General features: G+C 48.2%; 1 protein-coding gene across 1 annotated transcript in view; it reads right to left on the bottom strand.

Moving 5' to 3' along the window:
- Positions 1 to 1,450: 1,450 nt before the first annotated feature.
- The window catches only part of ACVR1B (activin A receptor type 1B), a 32,549-nt gene continuing 10,186 nt past the window's right edge, over positions 1,451 to 23,813 (bottom strand). The window contains exons 2-9 of the mRNA XM_060111997.1: positions 16,877 to 17,116; positions 15,810 to 16,058; positions 12,900 to 13,130; positions 9,109 to 9,276; positions 7,952 to 8,108; positions 6,292 to 6,416; positions 3,118 to 3,248; positions 1,451 to 1,668 (exon numbers count right to left, since the gene is read on the bottom strand). Coding sequence (XP_059967980.1) covers positions 1,543 to 1,668; positions 3,118 to 3,248; positions 6,292 to 6,416; positions 7,952 to 8,108; positions 9,109 to 9,276; positions 12,900 to 13,130; positions 15,810 to 16,058; positions 16,877 to 17,116 — 1,427 coding nt within the window. The 3' untranslated portion in view covers positions 1,451 to 1,542. The remainder of the gene's footprint in view (positions 1,669 to 3,117; positions 3,249 to 6,291; positions 6,417 to 7,951; positions 8,109 to 9,108; positions 9,277 to 12,899; positions 13,131 to 15,809; positions 16,059 to 16,876; positions 17,117 to 23,813) is intronic.

Here is a 23,813-nt window from a genome sequence, read left to right on the forward strand (position 1 = left end):
TAAAAACAAATAGATTGAGAGGTAATCATCACATAGAGATGGTTTTCCTTTTATAAAAACTTAACAATATTTAAAAAAAGTTAAAATCCAGACCCTCCCAATTAAATTAAAAAAAAAGAAAGAAAGAAAGAAAAGAAAACCAAACCACTCCAGTTAAGTTATGGCTTCAAAGTTAATATATACCTAAGATATGCTGACGGAATCACCACTCACAACCGTGCTTCCAGACGTCGTTAAATACTACACTCAGGTTAAACAACAGGTTCAGCTCGGGCTGTTCCCTTTAGTAAAGCCCCTGAAGTGGATGCAAGTCTCACATCTTCCCTCCACCGTGATCAGATAATCCAGTAAAAGACCCATGCAGATGCCTCCCTCCCGCCCCAGACTCCCTCCCCACTCCTTGCCCCCCCTTCCCTTCCCCACCCTAAATCCACTACCACCAAAAATATACACTGCTGTTTCCAGAATCTGGGATATGAAAGACAGATGTGACATTCCGATCTGAGTCCCAAGATCTGGGCTTCAAATTCCTCGGCCCTTCCTTGACGCTGCCGAGGACGATGCCCTTAGGCTGGCTCATTTCCCACTGTGGCTGCTGACCACAACACCCCAGACTTCCACCAAGATTCTCTCCCTGCCCATCCCACCCTGCCTCCCTTACATTTGGACCCAAAAGCCTTGCCTGCCACAGGCAACCGGGCCAGCTTTGGTTCCACAGTCTGAAATGGAGAAGGAGGGCCAGGCGGCACAGGGGAAGGAGACCCACCGTGGAGTGGGGCTTCTGGAAGGGAGGGGAGGGAGACCTCCGGGAGGGGCACCAGGGAAACCAGACGCTGCTCACTACTGAACAGAGGCCCCGGCCGGCACGATGACCACACCCCTGACCTGCACATGCACAGAAAGCTCAAGCAGGTAAGTGCACACCTACAGACACACACACACACGCACACGCACACACACACACACGTGTAAGGGCGTGGCACAGACCAGGCACAACAGGGGACGCACCTCGGCACATGCATACACGGCTGGACAGACGGGCACTGGCAGTCCCTCCAGGTGTCCCGACGGGGCGGAGGGGAGCACGAGGCCCGGCGCTGCCGAGAGGGGCCACCCTTCTGGTTCCCCGGGCTGCCTCGCCGCGCTGGGGTTGGTCCCAGAGGAAAGCCCTCGGTGCCGCTCAGCAGGGGCCACGCTCGCTCCTCCCGGGCCCTCCCAGGCTGCCCGTCACCACGCCAGGCTTCTCGTCAGGTGCGCCGGGCTTTACAGAACTTCCCACTACAGCCGGTCCAGGCTGTGGCACTGAGTTCTCCACACCATTTGCTCTCAGAGGCTCCGTGCCACTAGGAGGTAAATATAAAAGGTGTCTGTGTCTCAAACCCAACGTGGGAGTGAACGAGTCTCCCGGGCTCTGTCCCTCTTGCGGGCCAGGCTCCTGGCCACAGAGGGCTGGGCAGAAACGAGAGGTAGGCCTCCATCGGACGCTCAACACGGCAGCTCGGCTGTAGGTCCCGCTGCCCGGCAGCGTGTGGGGAGGGGCAGCTAGATCTTCACGTCCTCCTGCACGCTGAGCTGGGAGAGGGTCTTCTTGATGCGCAGCGCGGTCAGGCGGGCTGCGCCGTTGGCGTACCAGCACTCCCGCATCATCTTCCCCATCACCCGCAGCGCCTGCACAGAGACCCGGCGTCACTGGAGCCTGCCCCCGCCCCACTGAAGCCTTCCTGGTCCCCAGGCGGCCGTCTCCCCTGCCCGTGCTCCGCCCGCCCCCCACCCCCTGCCCCGGGCTCTCCCTTCCTTAAGGGACAGCCTAGGGAGGGGGACCTTCTCGGCAAGCATGGTTGGTGAGCTACTCCCCAGCGTCTGGGTGATCCTGAGAGAAATACCTGCAACGGCCTGTGATCTGAAAATCATTTCCGGAAGGTTTGAGTATCCGTGTTTGACTGTTTACTGCCTGTTTTTTGTAAAGTAGCGCACAAGCCGGGCACAGCAGGGACGTCCGCCAGCATGAGCACGCACGCGGCTGTGACCCCACGCTCATGCGCAGAGACAGGGTGGCGGAGGAGGAGGCAGCAGCCCCTGAGAGGCGGCCTCGTCCGAGGCGGAAGCTCACGGCCAGGGCCCGGACGGCACAGGCCAGGGGCAGCCAAGGGGCGGGCCTGGAAGGTCACCTGTGGGGGGCTACGGAGTCCCCACACTGCGGCCCCAGGCCAGTGTTTTCCAGATTCCTTCTAGCAGTGGGACCCGTTTTCCCCAGCGGAGTCCAAACACACAAACAGCCCCGACTGAAGAGGGAGTGGGGTGCGGGCAGCTGAACACCAGCTCTTTCTGCTTCCTTCACCTCCTGAAGTGAATAGACCCTGAGGGTTCCAAGGAACATTTTGGAAAAGGCTGCTCTGTCAGGCAAAGAGGAGGCGTCACCAAAATGTGAGCTCAGTAATTCTGTTCTTCAACGCAGGCCTGCCCTCCAGTGGTTACACTCCTTAAAGCAGAGCCAGGAGTGAAAAGGAGGCCCAAGAGCACTAGCTAAGCAAACCCTGTACTGCCAAAGACTCTAAGACCCCACAACTCCATGTTTATTAGGAATCTAGATCATAAATTTGTCCTCATTTCTATTATTTCCATCGAATGTCACCCCCTCCCCGCTTCATCCGCCATCACTCCCCAATCCAAATTCTCTACACCCTCCTCGCTTCTGAGTTTTTAGAAAGGCCACTTCCCTCACAGACATGTCTTCTCACTGAGTCCCACCCCCTCATTCTTCTACACCCTTCGTGGACACCTCTTCTTAACTCTTCCACGAAGCTCAGCTCACCCCTGTGGCTCCAGAGCCATTTTTCTAGTTGGACAGGTCTAACAGCTCCCACTCAGTCTTTGTTTTGTCTCTTATCTGTGTCCTGGGACCAAGCCTTTTTCTTCTTCTAGGCTGTCAATTCCAAAGGGGACCCTACCGTGCCCAGGACAAGGGCTCAGTATATAATACAACAGCACATAATAGTTTGTAATAACCGACACGCTCAGGGGGTAGCCCTGGGGTTGGCCCCATTTTCGGCAAACCCTTTTCTAAGGGAGAGAAATCGGGCAGACAGAAAGGCCACGGGAGAGAGGGGAGCTTCCCACCTCATAACTCTGCCACCAGTTGGGGATGTTGGGGCGGAGCTTCTGGTCGCATACGACCTTCCGCATCTCCTCAATGGAAGGGTCAGAGGGCACTAGGTCATAATATGGCAGCTGATATTCCTCATGGACTCCTGGGAGAAAAGAAAACGTCCACCGGAGTTATCAAAAGAAGGAAGAGATTACTCAAAAGCCAATGACAACACCCATGTTGTGATCTGTAAATACCACTTCCCACTAACAGGAACTAGGGCTCCTGGGAGAGCCTGGTCAGTGCTAGTTATGGGACAAGAGACACACAGGATTAGCCAGGAATATCTTTTTCGTAACAAAAAGCAAGGAAACTATCAAAGACTACTGAGGCCATGTCAAAAGGTACCGACCTGAAAAGCTCCCAACTGGCCAAAGATGAGAACATTTAAGCAACAGTAAGACCTATGACTTCAATGGAAACAAATATTTTAAATCACCAGTTCGTGATGACACTAAAAACAAACAAATAAACCAAAACCTCAGTCGCCTTTGTAGGATGCTAGGGAATAAACTCATTATTTTGAAAAATGGCAAATAAATGGAAAGAATCAAGTATTTTTCCTGCCTTTCCTCTTCAAATTAAACATCTTGGTAACCAAATAGACAATAGGGGAAGTTTCTCTTTAAAGAAAAAATCTAGCTAATACATGAAGTTTGACAGGATTGGAATACTGGCATTTTTCAACCTCTAATAAATTTGGATTTGGACAATGATCAACAATAGCTGTTAACATCACAAAAAGAGAGATAACCACCATTATATGTGTCTTTTAACAGAAGGATTTTGGGGGAAAAAATGATTCTAGTCTTTAGATGGAACTCTCATAGGAAATTCACAGAAACAGTAGAACGTGTGAACTCCATAAGAGGCTATCTGGAAAATCTAGACAGGAAAACCCTACAGGACAAAGGACCTGGATCCTCCAATTTTGAAAACTGCAGGAGAGGGGACTTACCTGGTGTTCTAGCGGTAAAGAATCCACCTTACAATGCAGGGGATGAGGGTTCGATTCCTGGTCAGGGAACTAAGATCGCACATGCCATGGGGCAACTAAGCTCATGCACCACAACTACTGAGCTCTCACGCCTCAACTAGAGAGCTCGCGTGCCACAAACTACAGAGCGCACGCGCCCTGGAGTCCGCGTGCCACAACTAGAGAGAGAAAAAACCTGCACGCCACAACTAGAAAGAGAAAACCTGCACGCCGCAACTAGAGAGAAGCCTGCGCACCGCAACAAAAAGATCCCGTGTGCCTCAACCAAGATCCCGCATGCCACAACTAAGACCCGACGCAGCCAAAAATAAAATACAAATAAATAAATAAATAATAAATAAATCTTAAAAAAAAAAAAACCCAAAAAACTGCAGAAGAAAAAAATTGAGGGGTAACCTGTAGATTATGAGACTTGGGAGTTATATCAATCAATTGCAGTGGATGGACATTATTTAAACCCTGATTTAACAAGCTGTTTTTTAAAAAAAATTCGCAGACAATTGGGGAAATCTCAACACTGGCTAATGTTATATGATATTAAGAATTACTGTCTGTTTTTTAAAGTGTGATAATAGTACTATATTTTTGAAGTCCTTATCATCTACAGCTACAAACTGAAATATTTTCCATAATAAAAAGTTAATTTAAAAAAATCCAATGTAACTTTCTTATGCCTTTTTCCAGAAAAAAATCTGCTGTTCTGAGCTGATGGGACAGATTTTTATTTTAATTTATTTATTTTTTGAGATTAGCATTTATCTTATTATTTCTAAAAAATATTTATTTATTTATTTGGTTGTGCTGGGTCTTAGTTGTGTCCAGCGGGCTCCTTAGTTGCAGCTCGCTGGCTCCTTAGCTGTGGCACGTGGGCTCCTTAGTTGTGGCACGTGGGCTCCTTAGTTGCGGCAGGCAGGCTCCTTAGTTGTGGCATGCGAACTCTTAGTTGCGGCATGCACGTGGGATCTAGTTCCCTGACCAGGGATCGAACCTGAGCCCCCCTGCATTGGGAGCACGGAGTCTTATCCACTGCACTGCCAGGGAAGTCCCGGGACAGATTTTTAAATAGTCTGACTTGGTTAATTATTTAAGGAGCAATTAGCTTAAACTCTGGCCTCTGTCTGCCAGAGTCTGAGTCCTAGTTTATTAGTGGTGTGACCTTGGACAAATCACCGAACCTGTGACTCATCTTCTTCATCTGCAAAACGGTGACAGTAATAGTATCCACACAGACCTGTGTGACCAGATTTATCTTGATCTGTTTTATCTGTGTATCATGATCAAAATTTAAGATGTATAATACCTGGGTGCCTCCTCCATAATTTGGATCTTACCAAATGTATCACACACGGGAAAAGGCAGTAAAATACAGAAAAGGGCTCTGCTGGAATACTCATCAGTTCTTTTTAATTTAATTTAATTCACTTCCACTGACCTGGAATCTCTTACATCAAAGATAAATGGCTGAGGGCAGGGTTCTAGTGGTTCTTGAACTTGATCATGTGGCAGAATGCTTGGAAGTCACCATAAAATTCTGATATACTAAGCTGATGATAAAAAATGTTTTCTGCTAAATCTGATACTACCTTTCATTGAGTTCTGACGTGGTTGAACACTTGCAAATGCCAAACACTTAAGAGAAAATTGCGTAAGAAAAAACTCATTGTGAGAAAATTCTATGCATTAGTAAGCTTTCTCCCACAAATTGAGAAATCACCACTATTATTTTATCAATGAAACCCCACATTCCCCAGGAACGTGGCTTGAGAGCCAGTGTGTTAGAATACCCTGCCTCTTGTATAAAAGAGAGCCCTGTATTAGTCCTGTGCTATTCCTACCCAGGGCTTTCCCAACCTTGAAAGACCAATAAGGACAACGTGTTACCAAAAAAACCCAAAAAAAGCCCAAATGAGTCCCCGGAACGGTCACCACAACATAAAACACTATTCAACAAGCTGGTCCAAAGAGTAAACACACTCTTAGCCCTGCTGCTCCCCAGTCCCCTCCCTCCTCTTGGATGAGAACCCTAAGCATGACGGGTTCTGACGCTAAGCATCTGACAGGCTGTTAGGAGAAAGAAGGCAGGACAACACTAGCCCCACAGGGCTCTGGACTGTGAGGTAGGAGCCAGAGAAGGCAGGAAGAAAGGTACCTCCAGAGTTGCATCTTCGAGCAATCTCCCAGTACACGAGCCCAAGGGCATAGATATCAGCACACTTAAACGAGTCGAAGTGCTTCATGTTGATGGTTTCATCAAGTACTTCGGGGGCCATGTATCTGCAAGAGTAAAGGAAATGTGATCACACATAGAAAATGATGACTTCTTTCTCGACTCAAAGTACTGATTCAAGGGCCCCCTGAATGTGGGAGAGCATCACCCCAAGACAGCCCCTTGGGGAGGAGGAAGTGATGGATTCTTTTTTTTGTTTGTTTTGCCGTACGCGGGCCACTCACTGTTGTGCCCTCTCCCGTTGTGGAGCACAGGCTCCGGACGCGCAGGCTCAGCGGCCATGGCCCACGGGCCCAGCTGCTCCGCGGCATGTGGGATCTTCCCGGACCGGGGCACGAACCCGCGTCCCCTGCATCGGCAGGCGGACTCTCAACCACTGCACCACCAGGGAAGCCCCCGATGGATTCTTATTATTGAAAACTCCCATGCTTTGGATTTGAATCTAAACACCTTAGCAAGGTTTGGTAATACTAGCCCACTCTTATTTCTACCTCTATTTTTTAACCGCCAAGATTTATTTTAAGCATGTTTTGATTTCTTGGCAGAGATATGTGTACTGTAGGCCACAGAGCAGGAACAGTACATATATATCTGGTTGCTACTGGGGGCTTGGACTTTATTCAATGCAGCCAATAATGGGTTGAGCTTAAATTTCAGTCTGAACTTCTTTTGTTATCTCACCCGTGCAGGTAAGTGAGAATTAATTCTAGGTAGTCATCAGAGTCCCACTCAGTTAGTTCATGAGTACTGCTTGAGCCACTCCCCACTCCCCACAGAAGGCAAATCAGCTCACCTCAGGCCTCACACTTTGGGGCCTGGGTGGCTGCAATCATTCAGGTCAAAAGGAAGGGGAAAAAAAGCAGCAGCACAATTAGTGAAATTCTCTGATACTCAGCAGAGAAACAACCCTCCTATGAAAAGTTGCATTTCCAGCTCGTGAAGTCGATCTGGAGTCACAGTCAATCTGTTCCTTATTTCCTTTTTTTTTTGGCCATGCCATGCGGCCTGTGGGATCTTAGTTCCCCATCCAGGGACTGAACCCAGGCCCTCGGCAGTGAGTGCTCGGAGTCTTAACCATTAGACCAGGTTATGCCATGTTCCTTATTTCTTACTTCACTTCTCTGTGACGCGGGAAGGAGGCCCATAATCCTTACGGGGGTCCCTCATCTCCACCCTGAACTACCTCTGCTCTAGCTTGGCAAACCTGCTCTCTACACCCTAAGCAAAACATGCTCCCTGCCTCCTCTAGGGTCCTGCACAGGCCACCCCTTCAGACTGCAACATTTTCCCCCTCCCCCAGCCAAGCCTGGTGCCTGTCTCCCTTCTAAATCTTGCTCCAGGTTCTCTTTCTCCATGGCCTCCACTGCCCAATGCACCAGCACCTATGGGTATAGGGTCCTCTGGAGCTGTGCCGCTGGCACTTGTATCTGCGCGATGCAACCTGTGTGGCTTTCCAGTGTGGGGAGCAGGTGTTCAACTGCCAGCTGTCAGAGTAAGGACCACACTGCCTTCTCTCGTGCAGATGGGCAAGGGCTACCCAGTACAAGTGTCAGGCAAGCGCAAAGGCCCAGGGCCTTCCTACCGTTTGGTTCCCACCCTCTGGTTGGGGGCAATGTCAATGGTGTCCGTGACTGCATCGTGACGGACAGCCAGGCCCAGGTCTGCGATGGCACACATGCCATTTTTCTTCACCAAGATGTTCTTTGACTTTAAGTCTCGATGAGCAATTCCAGGCTTCCCTAGCAGAGAAAACAACAACAACAACCAGGGATCTTTAAAGAAAGACAGTACAAGTGTTAAAAGCATAGTCTCTGCAGCCAGATGTAGGGGTTCGAGTCCTCGTTTTGCTCCCCACTAACCCAGTAACCCTGGAAATGCAACTTAACCTGTCTATGCATTGGTCTTCTCATCCATAAAATGAGACTAAACACCAGTACTTACTTCATGGGAATGTTGTAAGGATTAAATGTATTGTATTAACTTAGGTAAGTCAAGAGCTTCGAAGGGCATGCGTATGCGCTAATGTTACTATATTAACGCTACTCCTGCTCGCCTTCCCTGAACTAATAAGATCCCATACAGAACTGCTGAGGACTTCAGCGAGAAGCTGCTATGCTAGCTAGGTTCTCAGAACCAAACGGGGGCGGTAAGGACTGCTACTTTCCCTGGAGAGCCTAGCAACAGGGTCAAACTTTCGTGGCTGGTTTTCTGTCATGGGCAGCAAGAGCCGCTGCCTGGTCGACCAGGCACCAGGGAGCGATGTGCCACCTGCCAAGCCCCAGGAGCTCCCAAAGAGCTGATGTCCGTCAACAAGCAGGGGTGCCCGAGGTCATCTTCCTGCAGGAGGGCCCTCCTAGTTTAGCAGAGCCCAGTGTCTAACCCATCAAGCTGACCCAGCGATGAGCGTGTGAACTCACTTAACTGATGCTCGGCACAGTAGTTCATTCGATTTTCTCAGTCCCTTCCTCTACCAGCGAACCGTGGGCGTCTGAGATGACCACTCGGTTAACGCCGGCCTCCCAGCCAACAGCCACGCCAGTCCATCGGGGACAAACAACCAACATCTCCGTCAGGAGTTCCCCCGAGGAGCTCTGAAGGCAGAGGCCCCTCTCATTCTCGCTGGAGTGAGGCCCAAGTTCCTCTCGCTCAGACCAGACCCCAGTCCTGGAGGCCCAGATCCCGCATCCTCAGTGAGAAGGAGTTCTGGGAGCTCGGTGGGGATGGGACAGGTCCACTCACCTTGGGTGCCCACAATCTCCATGTGCAGGTGTGCCAGGCCGCTCGCAGCAGACAAGGCCAGCTTAATCATCCCCTCGATGGTCACCGTGTACCGGTTTAGATAGTCAAACAGCGAGCCGTGCTCATGATAGTCGGAGACAAGCCACAGCTGTGTCCAGGTGCCGTTATCTGCAGAGAACCACAGAGCAGGTCCAGAAAAGGCACAACTACCAGCAAAAAGGTCAAGGTAGGAAAGGAAGAGTATGTGTGCAAACCCCAGTCAGACCCCTGTACTCCCCGATCCCCGCCCCTACACCTCCTGAGGCCCCTCTGTGCCCGTCTCATCCACCACCGTCCACAGCTTTAGGCTCCAGGAAGGACAGAACAGCCTTTCGTTCTTAGACCTGCTCCCTTACTTCTCGTAGGCAGGATTCTGAACCGCGCACCCTGATTACACCCAAATTTGAAATGTGAGGCACCCCGAAGAGGAAGCACATGCTTAGGCAAAGTAACAGGATCATCTGTTTCTCTTGCAACACTGCTTCTGATCCTGACAAGACCCGCTCACCAAAACCATGACTGGCTGCACCCACGCCCGCCAAGGAGGAAGGCTTCGCAGGCCCTCCTTTGTGCTCCAAGACCCTTCGAGCACAGCCCAACCCGAGCACCAGGCTCATTTGTAGTGGGTCCTTGAAGTCCACTGCTCTTACCAGGCTATGAGCTCTCTGTGAGAGGAGGAAAGAGCTCCTTTGCGCATTATTGTGTTCCAGGCGAAAAATGCTTTTCAATGCATGAAGAGCACACTTACAAGTATTCCAGAGAGGAATCTTATCATCTTATCCTCAGAAGAGCAATGGGAGGTGGCGAGCACACACTTTCATACTAGGGGAGAGGGGTATGCAGTGTACAGCGGGAAGGAGGAGTGGGAAGAAGGGAGGAAGAAAAAGAAAAACCAAAAGCTACGGTAATCTAATTAGCTTGTGCTGTTGTCAGTAAGAAGACTGGAAATTGGACTGAGATCTCCCAAATTCCAAGCTGGCCCTAGCTCCAGGATGCTATACTATCCATATTATGTTAAAAACGCAACAACATTATAAGCAGCTCATGCAGCTCAATAACAAAAAAACAAACAACCCAATCCAAAAATGGGCAGACGACCTAAATAGACATTTCTCCACAGAAGATATACAGACTGCCAACAAACACATGAAAGGATGCTCAACATCTTTGCTCATTAGAGAAATGCAAATCAAAACTACAATGAGATATCATCTCACACCAGTCAGAATGGCCATCATCAAAAAATCTAGAAACAATAAATGCTGGAGAGGGTGTGGAAAAAAAGGAACACTCTTGCACTGCTGGTGGGAATGTGAATTGGTACAGCCACTATGGAGAACGGTATGGAGGTTCCTTAAAAAACTACAAATAGAACTACCATATGACCCAGCAATCCCACTACTGGGCATATACCCTGAGAAAACCATAATTCAAAAAGAGACATGTACCAAAATGTTCATAGCAGCCCTATTTACAATAGCCCGGAGATGGAAACAACCTAAGTGTCCATCATCGGATGAATGGATAAAGAAGATGTGGCACATATATACAATGGAATATTACTCAGCCATAAAAAGAAATGAAATTGAGCTATTTGTAATGAGGTGGATGGACCTAGAGTCTGTCATACAGAGTGAAGTAAGTCAGAAAGAGAAAGACAAATACTGTATGCTGACACATATATATGGAATTTAAGAAAAAAAAATGTCATGAAGAACATAGGGGTAAGACAGGAATAAAGACACAGACCTACTAGAGAATGGACTTGAGGATATGGGGAGGGGGAAGGGTAAGCTGTGACAAAGTGAAAGAGCGGCATGGACATATATACACTACCAAACGTAAGGTAGATAGCTAGTGGGAAGCAGCCGCATAGCACAGGGAGATCAGCTCGGTGCTTTGTGACCGCCTGGAGGGGTGGGATAGGGAGGGTGGGAGGGAGACGCAAAAGGGAGGGGATATGGGAACATATGTATATGTATAACTGATTAAATTTGTTATAAAGCAAAAAAAAAAATTAAATTAAATTAAAAAATTTAAAAAAAAAACAAAAAAAAACCCCCGCAACAACAAAGGAGTCTGATCTTCCTCCTCCCCTGGCCCTCGTGTGGGTTTCAACAGCCAGATCCTACTCACACAAGCTGCCAGAATCAATACAGGGAGTGGCTCCTGGAAAAGCACCAGCCTCTGTTTCCCTGATTATGAATGAGGGATCCACCAAACACACCCCTTTACTCTCAACTAGCCCTGACATCTTGAGGACCCTGCCCATAAGTTAGAAGGGAAGACATCTTTTGACCCTCTAAGATATATGTCAGGTTTAAATGAATCATCAAAAGGTAATGCTGTTTTAAAAAGGCACAGCTTACTCAGAGGGAGTAAGGAATTCTCTCTTCCCCTTCCTCCCCTGCGTGAGAGGTCAAGTCTCTTCAGCCTGGGGGCAGCTGAGGCCACTACAAACCGCCCCGGCAATGTGTGGAATGAGCAGCCTGCTGTTGTTTTAGGAAGGAAAACAAACACTTAGCATCTTCCATAGCCTTTGCCAGCACCAGCTTCTAAAAATTACTGGACCACGGAGCAGACTATGTCCTGACCGCCAGAGACACTCTTCTAAAATGTAAATGCAAATGCCTTCACCCACAGTCTTTCTGACTTCAAGCGCGCTACCTGCCCAGGTGTCGGCTGTCCCCTCTTCCTGGGCACTGTAAGGTCAGGGACTGTGTCTTGTTCTCATGTGTGATGATTCCAGGACCAGACCGCAGCCAGTGAATATTACTGAATAAATGAATGCAATTTCGATTACTAGCCACTCTCTATAATAAAGTACAATCCTCTCAAAAAGGCCCTTCCTAATCTGGCCTCTGCCACCTCTCCACCCATGTCTTTGGCTGGAACATCCCAAGTTACCTGCAGGTCCCCAAAGACACTTCCCCTTTGCACATGTGTCTGGAGTGCTCTTGTCATTCGTTTTTCCTTCTGACCAACTCCCTGCCAACTTCGCCTCAATCAAGCTCGGGTATGATATCCGTGATCCCCATCTCACCCCCAGTTTGTGCTCACCAGAACTGCTGCTGTTTGATTACTTCCTATAATCAATCATTAGTTTGTCTCTTTGCTAGTCAGTGAGGTCCTTAAAAATGAGCACATGCCTGGGCACACGAGAGAGACTCAAAAACGACAGCAGAATCAGCAGAGAGAGGGAGGAGGGAATAAGGAACCTCAGGTACAAGCGGACCAAAAGCTGAGCTTGAAGGCCACAGGGGAGTACCCTGGGGGGAGGCAGGCCGTGTCTCTGCTGCGCCCGCTCCACTGCAATAGTGTGTATGATGCTGGTCTGTCACACAGTGTGGATCGCATGCTTTTCCAGGGCCATCCTTTCCTGGCAGGGGTTGAAGCCACCCTTCTTCGTTCCAACCGGAATGAAGGTAAATTGACTGGAGCCCCTGCAGGGACTACCCTAGGGGTGGGTTTGGGAGTATCACAGAAGGGACAGTGAGCAGGTAGGATGAGGGTTTACTTATCTGCTTAATAACTGCTTATTTACTTGCTTAATAACCTGGATTTCTGACAAGCTTTTCATAGAAGAGAAGTTTGAAGACCATCACCTTACTCAGGTCCTCTTGCTGTGGGTAATAACTATAAAAGGCAAACAAAACCGTGCTGTCCCACAGCCGTTCAGTTTCCACAGTCACTCCTCCATCTGGGACTACTGTTGGCTTTGGGACACCCTGTATCCAAACCCAGCCCTTTACCTTTATTGTCAGCAGCAATAAAGCCAAGGATGTTTTCATGGCGCAGCATGACTGTCTGGTATATCTCAGCTTCCCGGAACCAAGACCGCTCTTCACGAGAAGAGAATATTTTCACAGCCACATCACCACCCCTCCAGCGGCCGCGCCACACTTCTCCAAACCGGCCCTTGCCAATAATCTCCTGTAAAACGATGGTTCGGGCCACTGTGCGCTGGACAAAAAGGGGTAACCCTATGGACCAAAGAATGGAAAGAAAGCAGACATTTGTGTATTTGCTGAACTCTGCAACGCCCACTCTCACTGCCACACTGGAAAAGCCCTTATCACAGTGCCTCCATTCTACACTGGTCCACTGACCACGGAGAGCCCGGCTGCCCCTGCATCCCGTCCAGGTGATCCTCCGGAGGTCCAAGCTGTGCAGCATTGAGAGTGAGTGAGCGAGGACAGGGGAATGTGTTCGATTAGCTCCTCCTTATCTCAGCAATTTCTCCTCCCAGTGAGTACGGACGACAGATCTGAATATAAATGTCTGACCGGATTTACTAAGTCTTCAGCCAGCTTCCCGGGGCGGGGGCCAATCCACCCACAGCTGCTTTATGTGGAAGAGGAAAGCGGAGGTTTCAGTGCTGGGAGCCACCTCTGGCTGCTCCGCTCATTGGCCACTGGAGGGCAGTGCTGCGCGGCCCATGAAAGCCGACGTGTGTTCAGGGCCCACCAGGCTCCCACGTCTCTCCAGAGAGGTCAAAGTTCTGCTCACTGGGAGCTCCAGATGCAAGACGGGGGACTACCCAGGCTTATTCTAAGATCATCTTTACTGCCTTTATAGGACTCGTTTATCGCCTCATTTGACCCAGGCAGTAAGTGTCTCCCTGTCTCTCCAATCACCCCCACCATCGTGACTTTTAACCCTCCCCCTCTCCCTAACCAAACAAATAAACGTGTCATTAACCCCTAAGTTGTTTACTGTATGTTTAATACCGTGCAGGAGGCACTTGCATAAATGATCTCATTTCCTCACAACCACCTATACGGTAGGTGTTGTTATTATGCCCATTTTACAAATGAGAAAACTGAGCATCAAAAGGAAAGGTTAAGTAACTCATTCGAATTCCTACAAGCTGTACATGGCAAAGCATCTAAGACTGACTCTAAGGTTTATGCTTTTAACTCCCACAGTACAGAGCCACCAAATGCTTCTCAATTTAGCCCCCTCCTCTCCAGGTCCCCCGTCACTGGCCCTTGTCCCGGCCCTCCTTTGGAAGATTTCCAGTGGGCCTCTGTGCCTCCCAGTTCACCCGCCTTGCCCTGCCCTCCCTAACAGGGGCCATAAAGCACAGCAGCCCAAGGCTTTCCCATCCTGGCCTGGGGACAGCGTGCTGGCCTCTTGATCATTCCCTAAACACCCAGTGAGCGTTCGTGCCTTTCTGTCCTTCTTTTGCTCAAGGGTCTTCCCTTGGCCTGGAATGTTCCCTGCCCTCTTACCACTCATGACCCCTTTAGACACGACCTCCTCCGTGAGACCCTTGTCCACAATCTCTTCTCTCCAATCCTGGCTCGGCCTCTTTCTCATTTTGTTCACCCTGTATCACCCAGAGGGTATTCAACACATACTTGTTAGTGTGAACTGAAAGTCACACAAACAGCAAGGATTTATTACTTTAAGTCCACAGAATTAAAACCCCAGCACCTTGGAAGCTTTGCATATTCTGAATTAAGAATGGACTAAACCAGCCAGAGAGGAACAGTTATTAATCATTTTACTCCAGATGACTGGGTAACTACCCTGGACCTGCCCTAACCTCAGCTAATCCTGATCTTAAAAAATACTCCAAAACACCCGATCAACCCTCCTCCAGCAGCAAGTCAAGTCACAGAGTCAGTCAGTTCTAACCACTGTCCTACCCTCTTTCAGCAAAGAACAAGCCATATATTTTCTCTCTTCCAAAAATATGCAGCTTTTAAATATATCCATCATCCCGGCACTCTCTACTGCAGAGCTTAATAAAGGCAAAACCACAGAAACTCAGGAGATGTCAGAGCTCAAAGTATTCCTGTGCTCAAGAAGGGATGTCTGGCCATGACCAATGGCATAATTTCCCTACAGAAGAGTCTTGTCACGTGGCGAGAAAACATACATCAACAGCACAAAACGCTCACAGATACGATCCTGTCTGTCTTAGTTAGAATGGCAACAGTGACCTTTGTGGATGATATTTTTCTATAGGAACAGAATACCACCGTCACTAACATAATTATCTTCATAAAAAGACTCTTGCAGTCATAGCCACATCTACTAGCTAGCTGAGCTCTATCCTGAGACTGAGACAACCCAACTCTCTTTATCCTAAATTCTAGTCTCAAGTCAAGGTCCACCTAAGAAAGGCTTGGTCCCTAACAGGCAGCTCTGGAAGTGGTGCTGACGCCATGCTGGAGGCCCCGGCTGCCTTTATTTCAACCGCCACCAAAAACCCTTGGGCAACTGGCACAGGTCAATGATTCACCCAACCCAGGTTCTCAGCTTTACTCGGTGTCCTTAAACTTGCGGTTGCTCGCAGATCAATGATTAGCTGCCACCACCTCACAGGAACCCGGCACACTCCTGTTTCTCAAAAGGGGCCCTGAAACTGAGTACTCCGCTGCTCAGGTGGAACCAGGTGAATTTTAATAGCTGTACGGTTACAAGACTTGGAGAGGCAGGGATTCTGGAATGGAGAGTTTTGCACCTGACCTTTGGAATTCCAGAGGATGAAAGGTTTTCTGTGAACCCCATTCTCTTATCTTATTACGTGTCGGACTCCAAAAGAAGGGGAATTATGAAAGCAAACGGCCAGCCTTCTTCCTGAACACTCCATCCTGCTGGGAGGCAGTGATGAAGGCCAACAGCAGACACGAGGCCTGAAGAAGCGGTACCTGAGCCAGACCCCGACGTGGAGAGGTCGTAGACGAGATCCTGGAGCGTCTTGTCCTTGGAGAGACACATCTCACACGAGGGGTCCTCCATGTCCAGCCTCTGGCGGTTGTGATAGACGCGCTGATGGTAGTTAATGACAAGGAAAACAATGATGATGATGAGGAACAGGAGGAACACAGGGCCGGCGATGATGCCCACCAGCTCCACAGGGCCCCACACGGAGGGGCGCTCCGGCTCCTTGAGGTGACCTGGGTCAGGTGAGAGGGGAGAGGGAAAGAACAGAGTGAAAATGAGGGAACGCCTCAGCCTCATTCTTCCCCGCCTCCTCCCTCCAGGTGGAAACGCCCTGTTCCTCTCCCTGTGTTCAAGGTGCCCTTGATCTCTCTGGTCTTACTGGGCTTTGTATCTGCCCGGATGCTCTCCAATACAAGCCTCTCTAGTTAAGGTACCCTTCGCAACAGTCAAACCCACAACCCGCTCTGTAATTTCACAGCCCTTCATGGCGCTCTTCCCACCCCCACGCCCCAGGCACGTGCCATGTTCTGCTCCTCCACTTGTGACGGCCTCCTGAAGCTCGGCCCGGTCTCTCTCTTCCTCCTCTCATCTCCCCAGTCATACCTCCTAAATGGCGGACCTGCGAAGGGTGGTGTCTAATACTCCTCAGCCTTGATGGCCGCCCTTTCCAGCTCTAGTTCCTCTTCCCATTTTGCCATCACCGTCACGCCAGAAGCTTCCTTCAGATGGCTTACGGGCCGCCTCCTTCGGGATCAGCCCCAGGCCCTCCCATGGGGATCCCTGCCTGGCTCTTCCACATCTCACCAGCTGCCAATGGCTGCTCAGCCACGACCCAAATCGCAGCTTTCACCTCTGCGGCTCACTCGACCATCTGTTTCCCCCATCACCGGACTTGGGAGGACTGCCATCCCATGTCACCTCCGGGAGCTTCAAAAAGGCACCTTTACCTATCCTCCAACAAAGGGATGGGGGCAGAGTAGAGAAGGATGAAAATGACAGGGGTGCCCTACCTCCACGATGAGCCAATAGTCCAACAAGGGTGTCCACTCACCGCTGGGCACCCTCAGGTCGATCTTGTTGCAGAAGTCAGTGTAGCAGCAGTGCGTGTTGCGCAGATCCTCGGAGCTCAGGCAGTAGAAGGGCTTCCCAGCGGGGACCAGCTCCACTTTGGGGATGCAGGTGCGCACGTGGTGCTCCATCCCATCCAGGTTGAAAATGGAAACCATGCAGGCCCCATCTGTCTCACACGTGTAGTTGGCCTGTAAGCAGCTGGTGCACGCACAGAGCAGAGCTGCGGGAAATTTGGGAGTGGACATTGACATCAATGGTGAGATCTTATCCTAGGTCCTTTTCCAGACTTAGAATACAATCCCCTAGCATACTTGATGTGCCAAAATAAGGCGCTTTTATAGAGATGGGGCCAGAAAGATGACATCGTAAGTGGGGGCCCAAGCTTTTCACCTGTTTATTCTGCTCACAACAAGGCTTTCTGGGTCCCACCATTGTCCTCTAAGTGCTCTAGTTTATGCCTACAAGAAACAGAGAAACTGCCTTTTTAACTTTGCTTTAGACTTAGACTTATTAAAAAAAATTGTTTTGTGGCTAGGAAAGAGGTCTTCCTTTAAATTTAGAAGCCTGAGGATGGGAGGAAGGCACCTTCCCTTCGGAGACTAGAGGACCCCTCTCCCCACATACTCCAGCTGACACCACCCGGGTTCCCTGGAGCCATCATCAACCCCATCTCCTTTCTCTGCACCAGGAACGCCCACAGTTTCCTGAATGCAGTGTGCGTGCTCTCACACATGCTTTTGCTGCAATGCTTTTTTTCCTAGCTAATTCTTACAAGTTCTTTAAGATTCAGCTTAAACGTCACTTCCTTTGAAAAGCTTCCCGACTAGTCCAACAACCTCCTCCATCCTTTAGTCCCCAGCAGGTGCCCCTCTCAAGAGGGGGTAAGAAGAACACCCTCCAAAGAAGATAATAGTAGTGCCGACCTCATACAGTCACTGTGAGGATTAAATGAGCTAATGCATAGAAAGTGCTCAATAAATCTAACTCATTCTGAAAGACCACTGGATATCACTTTATTTTTTAAAATTTTTATTTATCTTATTTATTTATTTTTGGCTGCATTGGGTCTTCGTTGCTGTGAGCGGGCTTTCTCTAGTTGCGGCGAGCGGGGGCTACTCTTCGTTGCGGTGTGCAGGCTTCTCATTGCGGTGGCTTCTCTTGTTGAGGAGCACGGGCTCTAGAGCTCAGGCTCAGTAGTTGTGGCACACGGGCTCTAGAGCGCAGGCTCAGTAGTTGTGGTGCACGGGCCTAGTTGCTCTGCAGCATGTGGGATCTTCCCACACCATGGCTTGAACCCATGCCCCCTGCATTGGCAGGTGGATTCTTAACCACTGCGCCACCAGGGAAGCCCTGGATATCACTTTAAAAAGTACTATATATATATATATATAATTTTTTTTCTTTCAAATAGGTAGTGCACACAATCATCTCTGGAACTAATGAGTTTGGCTGGGTGTGTATTATCCCTAAGTGTGCACCGTTGACAGGAAATTACTGTAAATGAATTTGGTGCCTCTGAAAGCCAGCTTGGCAGCCCTGGAATCTGAAATCCTTTATTTATCCGTCTAACGAGAATAGCACAGACAGCAGCCGTTGGTCCTCCCCGGCACTGTCTCCCATGAGCCTAACCCAGCCCTGACCCCTTGGGATGGGCAGGAGGGTGGCCTGAGCCACGAGGACACTGAGGTTGGGACCCACAGTGCTGAACAAAGCATCCGCCCAGCGGGGATGCAGATGGCAGGGCCCACCCGAGGCCCCGACTGCACACTAAGTGAAAACTATCTGGATCCCAAGAGGGAACATATTCAAACTATGGCCCCTGGAGAAGAGACATTTATGACCAGTCCCGTGAAAAACTAGCCTGTCGTAACTCACCCCTTTCGGCTGTAAACAGTCTATCTTTGTCTCTTCCTCTAAAACACTGGAAGGCATCTCCTGGCTTTTCAAGTCCAAAGACAGATTCTAAATATCTCAGGGTCCAACCCCCTCCTTCCCCAGGCTTTCTGTAAGTGACACGATCCTTGCCATCCCACCAAGGAAACAAAGGAGGGCGAGCACAGACAGGTAAATGGACAGTGTGGATCTTCACTGCACCGCCTGTGGGACTTTTCTCACAGCGTCTGATCAGAACCCTTTCTTCTGGGAGAAATTCCAAAGCACGCAGCTACCTGCTGAAGGGTTCGGGTAGTGTTATATTTTAAAGGCAGGAAGTTTAAAGCAGGTACCCTTTAGACTAGGATCCCAAACATAAAAGGAATTTTAAAAGTAAATTCCTCCTAAATTTCCTTCTTCTTGCTAACTGAAATTTACTTCTGCGACTCTCAGAACACTCAGCCCAAACCTCTTTGACTCACCCTGGAGTCCTGACTACTCATCCACGAGTGCAAACGCCCATTCCTCTTTGTGTCAATGGGGACACTCAGGCACAAAAGGGGTCCCCGTGGCGCGCACACCTCTCAATACACGCGCCCCGACGTCCGGCGATGAGAACAGCCTCAGGTCTATTTTGGGAAGAAGGGAAGGCGAACAACTCCCAGAGGGCTATTCTGAGCACAGTGGGACACGCGGGCCAGACCCGCAGCCGCCTTTGGAAAAGCAGCTCACTTCGGAGTCCGTCAATTAGCAGGCAGGGAACCAGAGCCGCTGCTCCCAGACACGCACTCTCCTTTCCTTGGTTCATGGCCTCTTTCACAGTGATTCATTCTGGAGAATGAGCACACCCACACGTGGCTCATTATTTTTGGGAAGTACTTAAACAACCTTGGTGTAAGACAGGAAAGAACAAAAGTGGTGAAATCTATGCTAGACGGGACGAAGAACGGAACTGGGAGCGGGGCCATGCGGCTTTGTGATAAGGGATTGGGCAAGTCCCTGACTCTATCTGGGCCTCGGCCGCCCAACCAGAAAATACCATTGATGTTACAGAGATGGTATGAAGACCAGCCCACATCTGCTAAGTGCCATGGGTACTCTGAGAAGACTGCTCACATCTGTGTACATCTCTGCTTGTACAGAGTGAGAAGTCTGAAAAAGCTATTTGTGCGATAACCATCACTACTGCCCACACCCCTGCAGAGGTTTCAGTTACTCTCACTAGAGCCACAGCAGAGCATCATGGCAGGAACAGGCCACACAGACCCAGGGCTCAAACACCAGCTCTATCTAGTGTTAGTCACATGGCCTTGAGCAAGTTAGTAACCTTCCTGCACCCCAGCTGCCTAATCTGTAAAGTGGGACTGTTAATTACTTCACAGGACTACGTAAGAATTACACGAAATAAGAGATTGAAAAAGTGCTTAGCAAATAGATGCTCAATGAATTTTAATCCCTCCCTTCAATGTAAAACTCAAGTAAACACATCCACGTACAATGTGTCTCTCTAACCACTAATTAGGAAGTGCCAAGTGACAGCAAGACCACAGCAAGGAACTGCTGTTTGAGTCTCAGCTCTGCCAGTAACTGGTCGCGTGGTTTTGGGCAATTCATTTAACCTTCCTGAACCTCATTTTCCTCACCATTAACCAGAAAGAAGGGGCTGAACCAGATGACCTCTAAAATCCTCCAGTTGAAACCTGAATCTAGTTTGTTTTTAAATTCACATTGTCTGGATCACTGATTCAACACTGGGAAGTTCTGCTTTAATTCCATATACCTTTTCCTGAACTTTAAAGACAGACTAGTCTTTAAATTGTCTTCTGTTAATATTCATTTTTCATTGAAACAAAGTAAGTGACAATAAAATTAGAAAACATCTAAATTTGCTAAAACTTTACTAGTACACTAAATCACAAACCTAACTTTGATTTCTTTGAAAAGTTAAATCTGGACTAATGATAACAGCCCTTTATAATCTGTTTCATAGTGACTCATCAGGTGAAATCCGCCTACTACACATGTGTACATAAACAACACATACCTAAAACTCTCAGTGTTCCATCACCAAAGGGTTACGGAGTAGAAACAACACAATTAGGAAAGCCAATGGCAGAAGAGTAACAAAATCAATCTACAGAAAAGCAAGTTAAAAAGTGGTCAGAGTGAAATTCTCACTAGCACAGCATTTTGTTACTAACAAGCTAGTCAAACCTGAACTAAAGACATTTTGGCAGGATTTGCACGTGGTTCCAAAGTATGATTAGAAGGCGGTCTGTGGTAGGCTGTCAAAGCAAATTTGATTTGTGCGACAGGCTGTGTTTGGAGGAAGGCTGACAAGTCCCGACCTGGGCAGACTCTGTCCCACTGCATGTTATGGAGGCACTAACACACTGGGCCTGAGCAAAGGCAACCCCACCGCAGGCCCCTCTCTCCTGCCCACGGCATACTCTAGGAGGATACAGTAAGGCTGTTGCTCACTGGAAATTCCCAAGAACCACCATCCAGGACTAAACTCACAGCCACTCAATCCACATCACCAGGGGACAGGATGTGGGAGGAGCAGGGTGGGGGCACTGAACTCCAAAGGTAAGAGGCACGCTGCAAAACACCCACCTTTGTCCTGGTAGATGAAGGTCCACAAAAGTTTTAAAGCTACAGTATCTATGATTTTTAGCTTATGTATATGCTCCTTGGGGATGGTAAGTTTCATCAATTTAGCGTGGAACAGTGTCCCATTTAGGGACACTAAAGCCGCCTCTTCCAAGCTTCACTGGGCAACTTCTAGTTCTACAGGAGCTAAAATGTGGTGCCCAAATAGCCCGTGCCACCCCTCCTCTTCATGATTTTACAACTTGATCATAAGCTGCCTCTGAGCCCTCATCTTACCAGATGACAGCATCCATCAGGCAGGCCAAACTGATAAGAACAGCCTATTACAACCCATGATTATTTTAATTATTCTTCTGTGGACCCTATCCAAACTCCCTACAGCTTACTTGGGATAAAACAAAGACTACAATTCTACACAACTCTGTGATCCTGAATAGCCAAGATGATCTTGGGAGGGAAAAAAAAGAGAGAAAGAGAACAAAGTTGGAGGGCTCACACATCCTGATTTAAAACTTACTACAAAGCTACAGTTATCAAAACAGTATGGTACTCCCCAAAGTACAGACTATAAATCAATGGAATAGAATTGAGAGTCCAGAAACAAATCTATACATCTATCATCAACTGATTTTCCACAAGAGTGTCTACAATATTTTGGGGGTGGGAAGACTAGTCTTCAACAAACGGTGCTGGACAACCAGAAATCCACATGCAAAAGAATAAAGCTGGACCATGACTTCACACCATATACAAAAATTAACTCAAAGTAAGTCAAAGACCTAAATATAAGAGCTACAACTTATATTCGAAAACTTCTAAAACTTTTAAAATGAAAATAGGGGTAAATCTTCATGACCTTGGATTTGGCAACAGTCTCCTAGATATCACACCCAAAACACAAGTAACAAAAGAAAAATAGATGAATTGACCTTCACCAAATTAAAAAATTTTTGTGTCTCAAAGGAAAATATCAAGAGTGAAGAAAAGAGAACCTACAGAATGGGAGAAAATATTTGCAAATCATGTTATCTAGTAATGGTCTTGGACCCAGAATATGTAAAGAACTCTTAAAACTAAACAACAGGGCCTCCCTCGTGGCGCAGTAGTTAAGAATCTGCCTGCCAATGCAGGAGACATGGGTTTGAGCCCTGGTCCGGGAAGATCCCACATGCGGCAGAGCAACTAAGCCCGTGTGCCACAACTACTGAGCCTGCACTCTAGAGCCGGCAAGCCACAACTACTGAGCCCTCGTGCCACAACTACTGAAGCCCACGCACCTAGAGCCTATGCTCCGCAACAAGAGAAGCCACCACAATGAGAAGCCCGTGCACCGCAAGGAAGAGTAGCCCCCGCTCGCCACAACTAGAGAAAGCCCGCGTGCAGCAACAAAGACCCAATGCAGCCAAAAATAAATAAATAAACATATTAAAAAAACCCTCAACAACGACAAAAAATAATTTTAAAATGGGCAAAGGACCTGAATAGACATTTCTCCAAAGATACACAAATGACCAAAAAGTACATGAAAAGATGTTCAACATCATCTCAAATGCAAATGAATTTCAAATTCAAATGTAAATCAAAACCACTTCACACCCACTAGGAAGGCCATAAGAAAGTGTTGGTGCAGACTCAGAGGAAACTGGGACCCTATACACTGACAGTAGGATCATAAACCGGTGTAGCCACTATGGAAAACAGTTTGATGGTTCCTCGGTAAGTTAAACATTGAATTACCATATAACCCAGCAATTCCACTCCTAGGTGTACATCCAGAAGATTGAAAACAGGTGTTTTAAACAAAAACTTGTACTCGAATGTTCATAAGAGCACTGTTCACAACCGTCAAAAGGTGGAAACCCAAATGTCCACCAAACATAGAAAGGATAAACAAAATGTGGTATATTCATATGGTGGAGTATTATTCGGCTATAAAAAGGAATAAACTACTGATATTCACTACACTGCGTATGAACTCTGAAACATGTTAATTGAAAGAAGCCACATACTGTATGAGTTCATTTATATTAAATATCCAGAAAGCATTGTTAGTGGTTGTTAGGGGCTTGGGGGAGAAGATGGGGAATGCTGGCTTAATGGGTTACTGGGTTTCCTTCAGGGTAAAGAAAAAGTTCTGGAACTAGAGAGTGGTGATGGTTTGTGTAACATTATGAAGGTACTTAACACCACTGAATTATACACCTTAAAATGGTTAAAAATGGTTATATGTGTTTTACCACAATTTTTTAAATGCCATAAATCTCTGTAAAATAGTATGTATAATATAATCTCAATTACAAAACAATAACAACAAAAACCTAACACGAGCATACCAAAAAAAATGGAGGTACAGTGTCCTTCCCAAGTCCCTAGGCTCTCAGATGTCCCAGGAACCTGTAAACCCCTAAAGGAGGGAACCAGTGTCCTTCTCT

Source organism: Mesoplodon densirostris, chromosome 11 (genome assembly GCF_025265405.1).
Source record: "Mesoplodon densirostris isolate mMesDen1 chromosome 11, mMesDen1 primary haplotype, whole genome shotgun sequence".
Taxonomy (NCBI): Eukaryota; Metazoa; Chordata; class Mammalia; order Artiodactyla; family Ziphiidae; genus Mesoplodon; species Mesoplodon densirostris.